At 40.8% G+C, this 17,743-nt stretch overlaps 2 protein-coding genes across 2 annotated transcripts; one reads left to right on the forward strand and one right to left on the reverse strand.

Annotated features, from left to right (window-relative positions):
- Nucleotides 1–292: 292 nt before the first annotated feature.
- rchy1 (ring finger and CHY zinc finger domain containing 1) lies at nucleotides 293–4,282 on the forward strand. Its single transcript, XM_079487507.1, has 8 exons — nucleotides 293–378; nucleotides 970–1,089; nucleotides 1,273–1,388; nucleotides 1,528–1,606; nucleotides 1,713–1,816; nucleotides 2,152–2,181; nucleotides 2,327–2,447; nucleotides 3,654–4,282. Exons 1-8 carry the CDS (start codon nucleotides 325–327, stop codon nucleotides 3,834–3,836), a joined length of 807 nt encoding a protein of 268 aa, XP_079343633.1. The 5' UTR covers nucleotides 293–324; the 3' UTR covers nucleotides 3,837–4,282.
- A 1,781-nt stretch (nucleotides 4,283–6,063) lies between these two features.
- Nucleotides 6,064–17,684, reverse strand: lrp13 (low-density lipoprotein receptor related-protein 13). The gene is made up of 21 exons (XM_079451353.1): nucleotides 17,334–17,684; nucleotides 15,131–15,304; nucleotides 14,551–14,763; nucleotides 14,227–14,469; nucleotides 13,925–14,137; nucleotides 13,587–13,816; nucleotides 12,984–13,113; nucleotides 12,439–12,626; nucleotides 11,800–11,983; nucleotides 11,512–11,724; nucleotides 10,477–10,660; nucleotides 10,175–10,376; nucleotides 9,500–9,664; nucleotides 9,189–9,389; nucleotides 8,558–9,101; nucleotides 8,118–8,237; nucleotides 7,494–7,601; nucleotides 7,165–7,398; nucleotides 6,542–6,860; nucleotides 6,335–6,443; nucleotides 6,064–6,159 (listed from the first exon to the last, which is right to left on the reverse strand). Exons 1-21 carry the CDS (start codon nucleotides 17,389–17,391, stop codon nucleotides 6,136–6,138), a joined length of 4,056 nt encoding a protein of 1,351 aa, XP_079307479.1. The 5' UTR covers nucleotides 17,392–17,684; the 3' UTR covers nucleotides 6,064–6,135.
- Nucleotides 17,685–17,743: the final 59 nt, after the last annotated feature.

The raw sequence follows: 17,743 nt of genomic DNA on the forward strand, positions 1-17,743 counted from the left end.
TTATGTGGTAAAGCAGAGACAGTTGAGCATATACTTCTACACTGTGCAGGATAAAGCGAAGAAAGAGACAAATTATTTAAGAGATCAAAAGACCTATTAATACAGCAATATTTATATGATTTAGATATCTCAAGAGTACAGGTTTGGACAACAGAATTTAAGAATCTAATTAATTTGTATATTATTAGTTTATTATTCATATTTTCTATGGTTTGTGCTGATTTTCCCCATGACTGCTTCGCTCTCCAGTCCAGTTGGTGGCGCTAATACACCATAACATATCTTGTCAACCGCCAATAAACGAAACAAGAAGAAGAATGAAACATGGCCGCCACGGAAGCTGGATGTGAGCATTATGTTCGCAGTTGTTTGTTAAAAGTGAGCAACTTTATTTACATTGAATTTCTTCTTTGCTTTTCACATTATCTTACTAATATATTAATATATAAATGATCGGTTATTCATTGTTCAAGCATAACCTTGCGATAACGATAATGTGTCTCACGACCCAACTGCTTAGTCTGTTTCACGTGTATTTAGGAAGAAGAAGAAGAGTAACATTTACATTTTGTAGTTGATGCTTATAAACGGTAGACTTGCTCGCTATTTGTATAATAAAAGAACGTTTTATGGCATTCATAAATGGTGTAGGGTTGTTAGTTTGTTCCTGCAAAATGTTGATCACACTGGTGTTGAGTATATAATGGGCTATTGCATTACTGCATGAATTACGATTGATAACAACAGAAATCATCCAATTCTAATGTATTTAACTGTTGCAAATTGGATCGTATAGGTTGTAATGGAACTATAAAGGTCTCTACTTGGTGGAATGTTATCTGGCATATGGGAACCAATTGAATGTTATTAAATCCTACTGGAAAAAAGCCCTTGTAAATAAAGACATGTTTTGTTTTATGGTTCATAACTTGAGGAGTGAGTACATTTATGATCCGTCTCTTTCTGCAGGCACCCTGCTGTGGGAAGTTTTATGTGTGTCGACTTTGTCACGATGCTGAAGAGAATCATCAAATGGACCGATTTAAGGTCCGAGAGGTCAAATGTGCGGCGTGCAATACTATTCAAGTGGTAAGCTCTTTTATTTAAGCAATTATACTTTAGTCTGCATTTTTTGTGAGCATGTATTGGGCGAATCGCTGGAAAAGAGTACAAATTCGGTATAATCTAAACATTTATTTCCTGTTTGACTTCTGTGCACAGCAGCATGACATAAATATTCTTAGATCTTTATTTATTTTTGAACTTCTTTAGGCTCAACAAACATGTAAGGAGTGCGGAGTAAAGTTTGGGGAGTATTACTGTGACATTTGCCATCTCTTTGACAAAGATAAGAAGCAATACCACTGCCAGCCGTGTGGAATATGCAGGTTTGCATTACATTTACATACATTCAGTTAACACATGCTTATATGCAAAATGACTTGCATCACCATTGATTAATTTATAGCTTTTTTGTGTGTGCAAATGTACTCATTCACGTCTGTTTTATTGCTTTGTGACCCTCAGAATTGGTCCAAGAGAGAAATACTTCCATTGTACGAAGTGCAATTTATGTTTAGCAACTGATCTTAAAGATAATCACAAGGTATGGAAGGTTTAGCGCACTCTTGTTTAATTCGTTCTTGAATGTTGAAATAACACCATGGTTTGTGTTTATTCGTGAATATTAAAGTATTACCTTGATGTTTTAGTGTGTTGAGAATGTGTCCAGACAGAACTGTCCTGTATGTATGGAAGACATCCACACGTCTAGAGTAGGAGCTCATGTTCTCCCCTGTGGTCATCTTTTGCACAAGTACGTGAGTGTTTGATGAGGAAATTTGCTGGAAATGAAAATCCTTTCATTGTTTTCTCTCCTGTAAGATGGTTTAGCTAAAAAAAAGAAGTGATATTGGGTGAATTATATTTTTAGGTCCTAAAGAAGTTTTAACGTTTTATATTCACCCTGTTGAAACATTTTGTTTTGTAATGTATGTTATATGGTTTGTAAACATTGTTATAAATAATTGGTTATTTAACTGGTAAGGAAACACATGATCTGTGTCATGGTTAATTGACTCAGTTGTGATACAAGTCTCTTATCTTGATGGAAAGTTTTTAGCTGAAATGATACTTTATTCTTATTTACAGAACATGCTTTGAAGACATGTACAGAACCGGGTAAGAAACGTTCATTTTTTACTGTTTTAATATTACCGTGGACTGAAATGCTCATATTTGGTTGCAATTATACTTCAGGTGTTTATGATATGTACAGTGCCAGCTGATCTACGTAAAAGTTTCTGTCCGTCTGTGTGTCCTGCAGGGCTTATCGTTGTCCTCTGTGTATGCACTCAGCGTTTGACATGAAGGAGTTTTGGGAAGAAAGAGATCAGGAGATTGCAAAGACACTCATGCCTGCAGAATATCAAGACACTACAGTCAAGGTAAAACTGTCTAAAACCCCATTCACACAGACCGCTGATCCCAGAGAATTGTCAGAGTGCCTTGATGTGAACGCAAACGCACCCCGGATTGATCGGACAAGTGATTCCAGAAAGGGGACCTAGTAACATTAACAGGATCTGTCGTGGAAAGCACCCTGTGTGAACAAAAGGCAGAAACAAAGCTGTGTACTGATGATGACGCATCATAAATAATTTGGCTATGACAACAGATATAGTTAAGGGAGTAATTTATGCTGTTAGTTAATCGAAAACGATTCTTCTTTTTGTGTTTTTATGCAGATGCCGGCTCGACTTTCACCCGAACAAGATTGTTTTTCTCGACAAAAACATTGTAAACAATATTGCCACGATGATTATATACCGACCTAAGTGTTTATTTACAAAAGATGCATCTAAAAGCGAATGTTCACACAGACCTGCCTGAAACGCCTCGTGTAACCACAACCCCACAAAACTACGTCAGTTTGTGGTATGATTGACTTAAGACCACATGTAAACGCAAGTAAGGTGGGCGTACCTGTCAGTACAATTGCTTTGGAACCTGATGTTCCGTCACACGCTTGCAGTATTTGACCAATCACTATGCACTGGTTAACTGGCCAATCACAGCACACCTCGCTTTTCAGAACGATGCGCTTTGTAAAAAATCAGACATACAAACATGTTCGGTATGTGGAAAATACAGCGTTTTTTCTTAAACTTAAATCGTGTACACATCTAAAACAAACACTAATATTCGTTTTAGCTGTGTCATACGACCCCTTTAAAAACCGATAAACTTACTTTTAAACTCACATTTTTGTACATCATATTACTGCTCAAATAATATACCGTCCATTGTGTATTATTAGGCTATGTTGCAAAAACACTGTCTTATTTTTAATTCACGGCGTTCCATTATATTTGTTCATTAAGGCTGTGTAAATTTGCACAGAACAAACCTCAACAATTTGCTTTATTTATTTTCATCTTATATTTAGCATAATGTCACTTTAGCCTACCTTGCGTGCTAGTGTCTCAAGGCGTTGTTCTGCATTAAGGCTACCAATAGAAAAATATAAATAAAAAAGTTTGTTTCCTTTGCAAAAAGCAACAATATACAGAATACATTTTTCTTCTTTTGGTTTTGTTTAGTCACTTTTATGGCGGTTGGAATAATTTGGATACTTGTGTTTATGTTTGCAGATAATATGCAACGACTGTCAGGCTCATTGTATCGTCTCTTTCCACGTGTTGGGAATGAAATGCAGTAGCTGTGGATCTTATAACACAGCGCAGGACGGAGGCCTGATCTCACAGGCAGCTGCACAAGTGCTCGCGGAACAGCCGCAGGATGAAGAACCCGAGACCGAACCGAACGATGTTTAGATTTACAGATGGATATACAGACTAATAATCTTTCCCTTTTCTTATCTACATGACAATTCTGCTTCTCCTGCATAATGGACATGTCTGTCCCATAACCAAGGCCTGAGTCTAATACAGTCAGATACAGTATCGTTGTTTTCCTCAAAATTATTTATCATGTTGCTCAGAAACATGTTTCTAATAGCTTCTGTTCATTTGAAATGACTATTCACTGTCCTGGAATAACTGCTGATGATAAAAAAGGAAACTGTAATACAACAAAAACAACACTGCATTGCCCAATCAGTTATTAGTATTGTTGTTTATTTGTCTGTTTAAATGTTATGCAAAAGACATTAAAATTAGTGTCTAAATCATTTGTCTGTGCCCTTGATTTGTCAAGATAATACAGATTGGTTAGATCCTCAGAATGCCCTTCATTGTTAGTCGGGTTATTAAATGTTATCTCAGACGGTCGTGATGTTTGAGCAGACACATCTAGTGACGGGTTGATCTTCATGTCCTCCTCCAGCATTTGTCCTGTGAAGTGTTGATGGCGTTTGATCATTGACCCACTTTAGATTCTCATTTATGCTCCGTGATTGAGTTTGAGTCTCTTCTGAAGACAGACTAAACTCAGAACTGATGTGTGATACACACTAACCTGTAAAAGACCGTTTAAAACGGTCAAGGTTTACATTTCATACACGGATGCTAATGCATCCTCTTCAGTGATTTACAAAGATATAAAGCATAAATTCAGCAATGCTAGGTCACGGATTCAGAAGACAAAAATGTATTTTATGATTTTAAGTGACAGAAATAACGCTATAAAGTACATTGAAATATAATTTTGTTGAATCAAGTATAGTGCATCTTTTAAACATGTTTCTCGTACTGGCTTACAAAAGCTGAAAGTCACTTAAATGGATCCAAATAGTGCCAGTCTCAAACAGTCCATCTATTAAATGACCTTCCCTGTCAAAGAGCGAAAAATGACTTTAAAATCATTAATCAATACAACAATTATGGTCTGACACTTGGCAAAGAGACTCACCATGTGTTTAAACTCCTCAGAAAGATGTGAAAACAGCCTAATGCTCTAAAGATCAAATGTTAGCTGTAGACCAACAGTAAAGACATCGAACACATTGTTTACTTGAACCAAAACACATTTACGTTAGATTGCGTGAAACAAAACATGTTTTACAAAGTCATCTTTAAAAAGCTAGCGTGTTCAGCCGCTATAAATTCATCGAAACCCTCAGTCACAAACATTGTTTTAGGTGACTGCTTACATGCTTTGACCATGTTAACAATTCATAAAATATCTAGGCTATAGTCAACAAATGAAAGACTCGGCCTTTTAAATGTAATATCCTCAAGCAATACAGTTAACCTTTACTTCATAAACAACTTTACTTTTGTTAGGCATGGCTAGACAAGATTTTCAATTTTAAAACCTTTACAGTATATCTTCAGTTTTCAAGCCCTCAACTACGCAGTGAACTTAAATGTGGTAAAATTAGGGGCTTCTGACCAGTTCCGATCAAGTCTCGCCTACAAAATACAGATTTGTTTTCTTCAAACTAAACCTCACAGTGTTATCAATATTAGATATGATATTTAAGAGCAAGCTGATATAAAATATAGGTGGCGTGGGTCGAATGTCCCAGTGTATGTAGAAAAGAAACATCTTTGTCATTTTTTTAAATCAGACCTCTCTTTTTTGTATCTATACTTTTTTTACCTTTACTCATTTGACAGATGCTTTCGTTCTAAATGACTCGGATTTCCAGAGATCACACGTATTTCTTAAATGTGTAGCTTGAATGCAAACGCATGTGAAACCAATTGAGCTACACCATGAAATCCATCTAATAATATAAAAGCTATTCTTTCCTCCCAAACCTTAATGCATAGGACAGTGTTCTTAATGCACTTTGATCATTTTGACCGATTGAGGGCTGTGGCCTAATATCTGATGTAATGATATGACTGACATCTTAAGTTTACCAAAACACTCACGTGATAGTCACCCAAAAATGAAAATTCGGGCATCATTTGCCCACCCTCAGATTATTCCAAACCTCTATACATTTCTTTGTTCTGCTAAACACAAAGATATTTGGAAGAATGTCAGTAACAAGATCTCATACCCCGGAGATCATTCTTACAAATATATTTGTATTTGTTGATGAATTACATTTGAATGTGACATTTGAAACAATAGATAGGAGGAGAGTAAGAACAGACTGTGAATGTTATTTACTTTCAAATAGTTTTAATTCATATCAAGACATACAGCGAAGCAGTGAAGCTAGTCCACAGATGTGACATTCTCCTGTAAGAGACACAGAAAATGTACAATGTAAAAACTCAAAATTTCTACATCCATGATTATAAGAGTTCACCCCACAATGCTTTTATTTACCAGCACACACCCCAACACGACGGCAAATGACAATGAAATGAAAGGAGTTTGCCTAAAAATCACTTCTATCTTGATCATTTGGTACCTCTGAGAATTCCGTGTCTTTTCCTTCAGGTTTTGTCGAAGACGCCTCAGATTTTTGCTGTAGTTCCTTCATGCCCGTTTCAGGCTGAATCACGGCCTGCGATGCGTTCCTAAACACACACAATCTGCTTTACACGTCCGCTCTGTGCGTTACACATCTGACCTTAAACACCAATATAGGTTTTAGAGTAAAGAAAAGCAAATGTACCTCTGATTGGTCCTTTTCTTCTGTATGACCCCGATGGTAACACCCAGAACGATCACAGCGACACACAGCCCGACCGCTCCGTACAGAACCGGTCCCTGCGTGACTCCACCCAACATGTCCAGACAGCGCTCTCCGCTATAACCCGTATCACAAACACACACCGTCTCTCCGTCCCGCGTCACGCATCTTCCATTCCCGTTACACAGTTTAACTCCGCACGCCTCGGTCCCCACGTTCTCCGGTATGATGTTCTCTCTCAAACCTGGATTAAATGATTTGGGACGGAGTCCGATCTTTCTCTCTTCGGCGTCATGGAGACCTGAGAAGTCGAGAAACAGTTCCTAACATTTTATTTGACCTCCTCAAGAAGGAAATCTCACAAATACATTTCACTCGAAAATATATTTTTCTTCGACATCCTTCAAATTCATCTTCATTTCAATGATTTTAGCTGAAAACACACGTTCTCATTACCATAAAGCATCTTGACTTTTTAATTTAAGACAATACTTTCTTATGGATTCTCAATGAATGTTCAGTTCTGTGATGCAGTCATTCCTACTGAAGTACAGTTGAAAAACAAATCCAATGACTACGCAATAGGCCATCGAGAAGTTTCTCACAGTTCTCATCAGAATGATCCGGACAGTCGGCGACTCCGTTGCAGAATTGATTCAGCGGTAGACAGATCTCTTGACTCAAGCAGGGTTTGGTGCCTTCAGGACACAGAGGATCCGGGACGCAGTCTTTGCCGTTGACCAGCCGCTGACCGTGGCCGCATTGACACGTCATTCCGCCGGGAAACGGCAGACAGATGTGACTGCAGCCTCCGTTCGCATTAGAACAAAGATTTGTGCCTTAAAACATGAAGGGGACGCTTTTTAGAGAGCTCTTCTGAATATGATCTATTACGAAATATTTTGGTTCTAGTTTGTGAATGTTTATCGTTCACCTTTTTGGTTTGATTTAGCCAGACCTTTCATTCCAGTGATCTCGGTTTTCACTTCAAACCACAGCTTACCAGTGTCCTGATCGTCACTGAACCAACACTTACTGCGGTCTAAACAAAAGACAAAGTGTGTATTACTGAACAAAACAGAAGGTCTTTTAACTAAAACACATTTATGATGACCTTTACGACATACAGTAAATAAAAGTTGCAAATCCAGCTTTAGGTAGTATAACGTGGTTTCTAGCTGGTCCAAGATGACCTTTTAGTTCAACCCAAAAATGAAAGCTCTCTCATTCTCATTTCACTTTCTTCTGCAGAACACAAAAGATGATATTTCGAAGAACGTTGATAACCAAATAACATACCATTGACTTTCATCGTATGAACACAAAACCACAGAGACATTTCTTAAGTCATCTTTTATGTTGCACTGAAGAAAGAATCATATCAGGTTTTCAATGACATGAATGTAAATATAAAAGTGACATTTTTGGTTAAACTTTTACTTCTAATAAATTTGCTTCAATCTGAATTCACAACCTTGGACCAGCAAAACAACAACAAAAATCACTTTAAGATGACATAACCTGGACTTTCCAGCCGTGACAGCAGATAAATGTTTACCTGTTTTAGTAACCCAAACCAGCACATTGTTGACTAAAGCAAACGCTTTCAATCCTCCTTCTGTTTTTTTTTCTGTGTATCCTGAACCGTCGGTTCCAACTGAAGCGATTACAGCAAGACCTGGAGAGACGGCATAAAAATGTTGTATGGTGAAGATTCAAGTCCAACGATTACAATGTACTGGCACTGCAAACAGCCCTTTATTTCAAGCTGCAATCTTTAGTTAAAACTGTATTTAGTTATTGAAAACGAAAAGAATCCGTCTCCTAGATTTACGTACAAGTTAAGCTGTAAGGTATGATTTAGTGGGAAACGTCACTTAGATGTCACTTGACTTCAGCACACGTAAAGAAAAGTACATAAGATGCATGTTTTAAACCAAGACTTCAATAGAGGCAAACGTAACAAAGCTTTAAAAAGAAGTTTCTAAACAACAATACCAGCATCAGCCCAGTAGACTTTATTCCCCTCATCAGACAGCAGAAGTAAAGAAGGCCGGACCGCTTTCCTCCACACCACGCTTCTGTTCTGTCCGTTCATGTTGGCACACTCCACCGTGATCCCGTCACCTTCCTGAACTTTATTTGTGAAGCAGAGACGTCCGCTGGGTGGGTGCAAGGCGATGGATTCGATCCCCCCGACACCGTCTTGAATTAACACGCTGGTCTGCGTGCCGTCCGGTGACGTGACCTGCAGGCCGGGGAGCTTCTCGCTGCTCCAGTACACGTTTAATGAGATCCAGTCCACTGCAAACGTGCTGATGGAGTCCTTGTGCAGCTCGAGAAGTTTTCCACGCGGCACCAGTCCGGCGTCTTTCATCTTGAACAGTTCCACGACGGGCTGGTTAGCATCCGACACGTACATGGTGAGGTCTCGCAGAACCAAGTCAAACATGGTGGGCTTCATCTCCTTTGGGAGGTCAAACTGACGATGCTCAGGCCATTCCCGGAGACCAGAGCTGCTGTGTCTGCTCTGCAAAAAGACCTGAGAGAGAGAGAGAGAGAGGCACCAACAGATACGAATGAATGAATGTAGAGCAGGTGAAACGAACTGATGTCATGACCTGTCTACCTGTGTGATGGCACGTGGAGAGAGAAACAGCACAAATGACAAATCTTTGGGTTTCAAGCAGGTCTGTCCATCTTCATTCAGCAGAAACTGTGATGGACACTTGCAGACGCTCTTCAGACCCGGGGCTAACACACACAGATGAGAGCAGCGTTTGGACACACACGGGTTTGAAATGCTCGCTTGTAACACAGGATGAGTCACCTGCAGGCAAACACAATTGTACAATGTTTTTAATTCTGCAATGTGACGTTATTGTTTTTATTGATCTAAATGTCTTTTGTGTTCAGCATGAATGGAACGATCGCACTCGCCTTTAAGCCGAACGGCTGTCCGGGCCGTTTGAGCAGGACTTGGTGTTTTTTGCCGCTGGTTTTGTGAGCTCTCTGAATGGTTCCTCTATTGGTATCAGACCAGTACATCATATCATTGAACACAGACACGGAGAACGGACTGGGTGTCTCCATCAACTGCAGCAACTGAAGAAATACCATTAAACATTATCAAAATAATCTAAATGTAATTTTTGGTTGTATTGAAAATATACAGTCAACTGTAAACTGAGGCAATTCATTTTCACAGCCCTACGGATTTAAAAAAGTACTTTCTACAATAGACCTTTTCATCAGACACGCGCCTGACCCTATGTGTTTGGCTAGTGTCTAATTATATAACCATTTATATTTAATTTAAGTTCGTATTAATTTATATTATTTTATTGTATAATAATTGTATTAATTAAACGATTTGTTGAATGTGTGCTGTAGTTCGGTACATTGACATCTAGTGGTTTAGGGTGGTATCGCAGTCTAAATTCAAAATATTGGAGACTATATTTTTTGTTCAGACGCTTAAATTTGTGCAATTTTACATAATAATATATGTATCTAATACATGACAGAAAAACGCATATTTGCAACCCGTTTATGATTAAACAGTCTATAAATACAGAAAGGAGATAATCATCTGATAGGTGAACATGTTCTCACCTTAATATTTCCTCCATCCAGATCGGCCGATCCAATGCACTTGAGTTTTTCATCCGTCCAGAAAATTCTGTTGTGCAGAGTGTCCACGGTCAGACTGACCGGCCAACGAAGAGATCGACTGATCAACACTTGTCTCTCTGATCCATCCATTCCGGCACATTCGATCTGAGCCTCATCTCCCGTTTCAGACCAGAACATCAGACTGAGAAGAGAATGACAAATGATGTCAACTCCGATCTAAAACCATCAAGGAACGCACAGCTTCAAGATGTTTAAGAAAAACAATAAATGCAGATTCAAACCCTTTCTGTGGCATCAGAGCTAAAGAGCGAATCTGCCCGAGATCTCGGTCCAGAATCACCACACGATCTGAGGTTCTTGTGCTGTTGCTGTCCAATCCCACTGCGTTTATCTGTCCGTTCACACTGTCGGCCCAGTAAAGGTTCCTCGCCACCCAATCCACTGCCAGACTCTCTGCATATATACCTTTAGAAACAAGTGTACACTATATTATCCGTCTCTCTTATATAGTGCACTACCCAGCTTCTTATTGTCTACGTAACCTTAACTTCATATTTTTTTAATACATTTGAATGGAAACGTTATTAATTCTCGGTCCACTTAATTCACCACATTCATTCACTCTTATCCACAATGCACCGATGATTTTACTTCTAAATATAATTTGGACTGTTAAGCGATGCATTGCAATTGCGTACAACGTAAAAGTGTGTTTACATAATATTTGTCTGTTTAATAATACAAAATGAATATGCACAGTACACGTGCATGCATGCATTTAAGAAAAATATAAAAACCAATTCATCTTAATATAGAATTTAACTTATAATTATACATATGTGCATATTTCCTTAATGCATACTTGTATGTGTGTGTGTGTGTGTGTGTGTGTGTGTGTGTGTAGAATAAATATTAAGTAATATGCACAGTAAACAGACATGTATTATGTTATAAACTTATTTTGTACACTATTAATGTAAATATCAAACACCAAATATTTAAATACATTTATATATATATATATATTATATTTTCTCCACATAGTGTGCTCAAATGATATTCGCAATATAGGGAACACCGCAGTTAACTGTTTTCAAACACGAGCGCACAAAACTTGCCTACATCTATTCTCTCTCTACTTTACTCTGTAGGCTTGTTTCATCTTAACATTATACCCGACACTTTGCATTTACTGGCACTTTTATGCATGTTGCCAAACGTAGACTAATCGTTTGTTAACCTCACCGTGTGACAGACGCGTCTGGTGTGGAGTCACTTTAAACAGAAGCGTCTGCCAAATAAATAAAGGTTCTCACCTTTAATAACAGTTCCTCTGCTCTTCTGATCCAGTGACAGCCATCTGATGTTGTCCGTGTCCAGACCGATCCAGTACACTCTCTGATTCTGCTTGTCGTAGTCGAGGGAGAGTACAGGACGCTTCTCGGAGGACAGAAGGATGTCCAGACTTGAGCTCCTCAGACCCAACAGAAAGACTTCGGACTGCACAGCAGCTAGAAGGTACGGCTCGCCTGATGAAAGTACACGGAGAACATTAACGCAGTCAAATTCAAATCATCACGAGTTTACTTTATTCTATACCTAACCTGTGATTTTACAGCGGTGGCCGTCAGACTCCAGAACGTAACCATGACTACAGGTGCACTGGAATGACCCGTCTGTGTTGTTACAGTAGTGTGAACAGACGGATGGACCAGTCGCACACTCGTCAACATCAACACACACCAGACCGCCGTCTACGGGCTTATAGCCCATCTTACACCAACAGCGCTACAGGGACACAAAACACCCAATGACTGCAAACTGAACAGTTAGTGAAGTGATAACATCATTTCCTGAACAACGCCGCTGGTCAAAATCAACCAACAGAACTGATTTGTAACTCGGGATATCAAAATTTCAATAATTTTAGCAATAACTGGATGAGTTTAATACTTTAAAAGGTTTATATTATTGCCTGAACTATTGGGCAAGTTATCACGCATCACGTTTTTCAATATCGTGCTGCACTAGAATGAATTCATGGCCACAGATTCATGCCTTGTGTTCCTTTATGTCTGAAATAGGGAACACGCATACGGATAAAATATATAGCTTGTAATGCACCGCATGTCACTTTGGATAAAAGCATCCCACCATCTCAGTTCAACACAAAATGACATTTTACTTTTTGTTAAACTACATAAAATAAGTTGCAGATCGAAGCATTTGAAGTGACGCTGTACCGGGCCTGTGGGTGTGCTGTGACAATCCTGAGCACACTTCAACTCCTGTGAACATTTCTCTTTCAGACACTCTCCACCTTCATCAGAAGCATCCACACAGTTAGTGACTCCATTACAGAGCTGAGACGGATCCACGCATTCAGAACTTCCACACTGGAACAGATGAGGAGGACACAACACGGGTGCACCTGACAAAACACATACACTCACTGTGTGACCATCTCTTGCAATAATATGCAAATATGCGAAAAATTACAGGGAGAAAACTGATATATATAAACATTTTAAATGATTGTTTATTCTCCAAGTAACAATCAAACTTGTTGTTGTTGTGATTGAGTAATAATAGCGCAGAATAATACAGCTAACAAATACACTAAAAACACAACAAAACTGTGTTTTTGCAAATAAATTCTCAATTCAATTATAGTGACTTTTGATCGTAATACAGACACACAATTTCTGTGAAGCTGCTTTCAGACCATGTGCTCTGTGACAAGATCGAATTCAATTGAATTAAATCTCAATTCGCGTTTCAGACTTACAGCCAGACTCATCGCTTCCATCCCTGCAGTCTTTAGATCCGTCACAGCGCCAGTCGAGTGGAATACATTGAGTCTTGGAAGAGCAGGACCACTGGAATACTCCACACGTCACTGGAGATTCTGTACAGTTCTGTCTCAAATCAAACAAGGCAGCGCGTCAGCAATGCAACATCTGACGTAGAGATCGTTTTAAAACACAGATTGAAATCCGTTTATTTTAAATCCTAAACATGATCGTCAACATGAACGAGTATAAACCATTAAAAAAGCAATGGTACTTGAAAAACATTTCTGTCGTTCGAGTCCCATGGGTCAATGTCTGGCTTGACCAACTGCATAATTGTAAACGGGTTTTGAAGTAAATGTTTGGGTGAAGCATCCCTTTGAAGGCCTGTTATTTCTAGCATAATTATTTGCATAGTCGGACAACTATGAAAATATCTGAATTTGAGTTATTTTGTAACAGATTTTTCACATATCTAAAAAAACTAATTTCAGGAAATGTTACCGTTTTACAGATGTTTCACACATCAAAATCCGTCAATTTAAGACTGCAAATTTACAAATGTACACTTATTTCAGTGTGTTGAATCCTCATTTCACCTTCTCATCCGTCCCATCCTTACAGTCCATTTCTCCATCACATATCCACTCGTCCAGCAGACACTCATGGCTGTGTGGACAGCGGTGTTCTGTGCTGCACGGTGGAGGTTCAGCGCAGTTCTCCTCATCTGAATGATCTTTACAGTCCCGATGACCATCACAGCGCATGCTGACTGACACACACTGACCGCTGCCGCATCTCCATTCTGCAGCACTGCAGCTCTCCTCACCTGGAGTTATTGTTCAAAATACTTTTGATCTAGATTCCTTTTTCGCTTTTCTTAAACAAAACACTAAACTGAATTGGTGAAAGAGAAACAAGTGCCCATAAAAGTTACCACAGCTGGCCTCATCGCTGCCGTCGGCACAGTCGGCTTCGCCATCACAGACGAAGGATTCTGGGATGCAGCGGTTTTCGCCGCAGCGATGATCGCAGGAGTCATCCTGTTTATAGCAGTTGATTTCATCCGAGCGATCCTGACATTGAGCCACGCCGTCACACACCTGCCTCCGCTCAATACACTTCTTACCATGTGCACACTGAAACTGACCTGGGAACAGATGGGGAAGAAAAGGAACACTTTTTGAAGAGGTTGCTACCGGACTCAGGTCCAGTACAGGTCTCCGCATCATTCCTAACCAGATTCACACTCGACGGAGCACTCTTCCTCATCCGATCCATCGTTGCAGTCCTCCTCTCCATCACACACGTGATTATGCAAAACACAATCCAGCCCGTCTCCACATAACCTCGAGCCAAACGAACAGCGCAGGGGGGCTTCCTCTGAACCATCAGACTCATCCGTCTCTTCCTCCTCTGTGCTTCTGTCATCATCATCATCTTCAGCTTCATAATCATAATCCTCATAATCAGGGCTAACATCTGAGAAAAATCAAGAAAAAGGATCAGATAAAGATTGAAAGATCTGCTTTTTACAGAGTCATGCTGGAATCGACCCCTTACCACAGCTGGCCTCATCGCTGCTGTCCGCACAGTCGGCGTCTCCGTCGCAGACAAAGGATTTTGGGATGCAGCGGTTTTCGTCACAGCGATGATCGCAGCCGTCGTCCACGTTGAAGCAGTTGACTTCATCAGAGCGATCCTGACATTGAGCCACACCGTCACACACCTGCCTCTGTTCTATACACTTCTTACCATGTGCACACTGAAACTGACCTGGGACCAGAAACGCAATGAGACGTAAGGGGAGGGATGTTGAAATTGCAGACTTGCAGTTAAAGGAATAGTTCAAAATTAAAAATGATGTCATCATTTACATGCCCTCATTTTAAGCCTGAATGACTTTCTTCTGCAGAACACAAATGACGATAGTTTGAAAATGTTGGTAACAGAAAACCATTGGTCCCCATTGACCCCATTGGTTTTGTGTCCATACAATAGAAGTCAAGGGTACCGACAGTTTTTGGTTTCTGACATTCAAAATATGTTCTTTTGTGTTTTGCAGCAGAAAGATAACCGATGATGATGAAAGAATTCTCATTTTGAAGACCAACTATTCTACGAAAGCTGAAGTTTAGCACACCCATGGTGCAGAAAGCAGCACAGTCTTGTTCGTCAGAGCCGTCAGTACAGTCTTCTTCCCCGTCGCACACATGACTGTAGAGAACGCAGTCAGATCCATCCTTACAGGGGATAAACCCGAACCTGCAGCGCAGGGAAGCCACCTCAGATCCCACCGTTGTCATCGTACATTCAGCTGGAGGAGACGAGCACAGTCATGCATCACAAACAACCACATGTTCAGCTCAATGACACCACGTAAACTTTGCATAGAGCTAATGGGTCACAACATTACTACATGCGTCCAATTTATAGGAGAGAACACAGTGTGATGTATGACTTCTAATGCAAAGTCAGAAGCAGCTGGTCTGCTTAAGATCTGGAAAACATCTGCTTTTTAAAAACACATCAGAAAAAGATGTTAGAAATCATAAACATCTCGCAGACATATTCTAGATGTTTATATGACGTTTCAGAGACATTGCAGATGAGCAAACAACAAAAACATGTCTTTAGGATGGGCGTTAGGACAATGTCTTTAACATGTCAAAACCGAGACAAAATATACAAACTTTGCACATAAAATCACGTGTTTAAGAAGCCTACATGATAGTTTTTCAACTTTAAATAGTAGAAGATTTTAACAGAACAAATTACAGCTTCCCAAACACAACGGGCAACTGAAAACTGGGTTGCTTTCTTTCTCTCTCTCTCTCCCGCTTTCTCTCTCTCCCGCTTTCTCTCTCTCCCGCTTTCTCTCTCTCCCGCTTTCTCTCTCTCCCGCTTTCTCTCTCTCCCGCTTTCTCTCTCTCCCGCTTTCTCTCTCTCCCGCTTTCTCTCTCTCCCGCTTTCTCTCTCTCCCGCTTTCTCTCTCTCCCGCTTTCTCTCTCTCCCGCTTTCTCTCTCTCCCGCTTTCTCTCTCTCCCGCTTTCTCTCTCTCCCGCTTTCTCTCTCTCCCGCTTTCTCTCTCTCCCGCTTTCTCTCTCTCCCGCTTTCTCTCTCTCCCGCTTTCTCTCTCTCCCGCTTTCTCTCTCCCCCGCTTTCTCTCTCCCCCGCTTTCTCTCTCCCCCGCTTTCTCTCTCCCCCTCTTTCTCTCTCCCCCTCTTTCTCTCTCCCCCTCTTTCTCTCTCCCCCTCTTTCTCTCTCCCCCTCTTTCTCTCTCCCCCTCTTTCTCTCTCCCCCTCTTTCTCTCTCCCCCTCTTCCTCTCTCTCCCTCTTCCTCTCTCTCCCTCTTCCTCTCTCTCCCTCTTCCTCTCTCTCCCTCTTCCTCTCCCTCCCTCTTTCTCTCTCTCCCTCTTTCTCTCTCTCCCTCTTTCTCTCTCTCCCTCTTTCTCTCTCTCCCTCTTTCTCTCCCTCTCTCTCCCTCTTTCTCTCCCTCTCTCTCTCCCTCTCTCTCTCCCTCTTTCTCTCCCTCTCTCTCTCCCTCTTTCTCTCCCTCTTTCTCTCCCTCTTTCTCTCCCTCTTCCTCTTTCTCTTTCTCTCTCCCCCTCTTTCTCTCCATCTTCCTCTTTCTCTCTCCCCCTCTTTCTCTCCATCTTCCTCTTTCTCTCTCCCCCTCTTTCTCTCTCCCCCTCTTTCTCTCTCCCCCGCTTTCTCTCTCCCCCGCTTTCTCTCTCCCCCTCTTTCTCTCTCCCCCTCTTTCTCTCTCCCCCTCTTTCTCTCTCCCCCTCTTTCTCTCTCCCCCTCTTTCTCTCTCCCCCTCTTTCTCTCTCCCCCTCTTTCTCTCTCCCCCTCTTCCTCTCTCTCCCTCTTCCTCTCTCTCCCTCTTCCTCTCTCTCCCTCTTCCTCTCCCTCCCTCTTTCTCTCTCTCCCTCTTTCTCTCTCTCCCTCTTTCTCTCTCTCCCTCTTTCTCTCTCTCCCTCTTTCTCTCTCTCCCTCTTTCTCTCCCTCTCTCTCCCTCTTTCTCTCCCTCTCTCTCTCCCTCTCTCTCTCCCTCTTTCTCTCCCTCTCTCTCTCCCTCTTTCTCTCCCTCTTTCTCTCCCTCTTTCTCTCCCTCTTCCTCTTTCTCTTTCTCTCTCCCCCTCTTTCTCTCCATCTTCCTCTTTCTCTCTCCCCCTCTTTCTCTCCATCTTCCTCTTTCTCTCTCCCCCTCTTTCTCTCTCCCCCTCTTTCTCTCTCCCCCTCTTTCTCTCTCCCCCTCTTTCTCTCTCTCCCTCTTTCTCTCAATTTAAAACATTACCAAATGAAAACAAGATATTTGTTGCACTTTAAGAGTTCAATCTCACCTCCAAGCAGCATTAAAATCAAACAAACAGCGCCATTGAACACAGCAAACAGGTTCATGACTGCAGAAGAAAATGAATCAAACCAGCTAAACTGGTGCCGTGGCGCTTTAAGCTGGGAACCAGCTGAGATCAATACGTCTTAATTGATCAGATCAAGACCAGTGCATTTTGTGTGCAATAAAATGACTATATAACAGTTCGGTGTACGTGTGCAATTCAAATAGTCTACAATTGTATTGTCCACGCTGTATTGTTATTTCCGTGCGTAAATGTATTTAACAGTTATAATTGATCTTTTAATTAATAATAATTTCAATAGTCTCTTCTCGGGTACGTCCGTCTGCGTGCAGCGCTGCGCAAACTGGTCGCCGTTTTAAATAATAAGTCTGCTCTCGCGATATTTTGATGTC

This window comes from Barbatula barbatula, assembly GCF_947034865.1.
Source record: "Barbatula barbatula genome assembly, chromosome: 2".
In the NCBI taxonomy this organism is placed as follows: domain Eukaryota; kingdom Metazoa; phylum Chordata; class Actinopteri; order Cypriniformes; family Nemacheilidae; genus Barbatula; species Barbatula barbatula.

What these genes read in the sequence shown, in the direction of transcription:
- rchy1 (XM_079487507.1), top strand. Translation starts at nt 325, where the DNA reads ATGGCCGCCACGGAAGCTGGATGTGAGCATTATGTTCGCAGTTGTTTG. An exon ending in TTCGCAGTTGTTTGTTAAAA is followed by an intron (nt 379 to 969) that starts GTGAGCAACTTT and finishes CTCTTTCTGCAG; the next exon opens with GCACCCTGCTGTGGGAAGTT. An exon ending in CAGCCGTGTGGAATATGCAG is followed by an intron (nt 1,389 to 1,527) that starts GTTTGCATTACA and finishes TGTGACCCTCAG; the next exon opens with AATTGGTCCAAGAGAGAAAT.
- lrp13 (XM_079451353.1), bottom strand. Translation starts at nt 17,391, where the DNA reads ATGAACCTGTTTGCTGTGTTCAATGGCGCTGTTTGTTTGATTTTAATG. An exon ending in GACAGCCGTTCGGCTTAAAG is followed by an intron (nt 9,390 to 9,499) that starts GCGAGTGCGATC and finishes GTTTGCCTGCAG; the next exon opens with GTGACTCATCCTGTGTTACA. An exon ending in AGTCTACTGGGCTGATGCTG is followed by an intron (nt 8,238 to 8,557) that starts GTATTGTTGTTT and finishes CCGTCTCTCCAG; the next exon opens with GTCTTGCTGTAATCGCTTCA.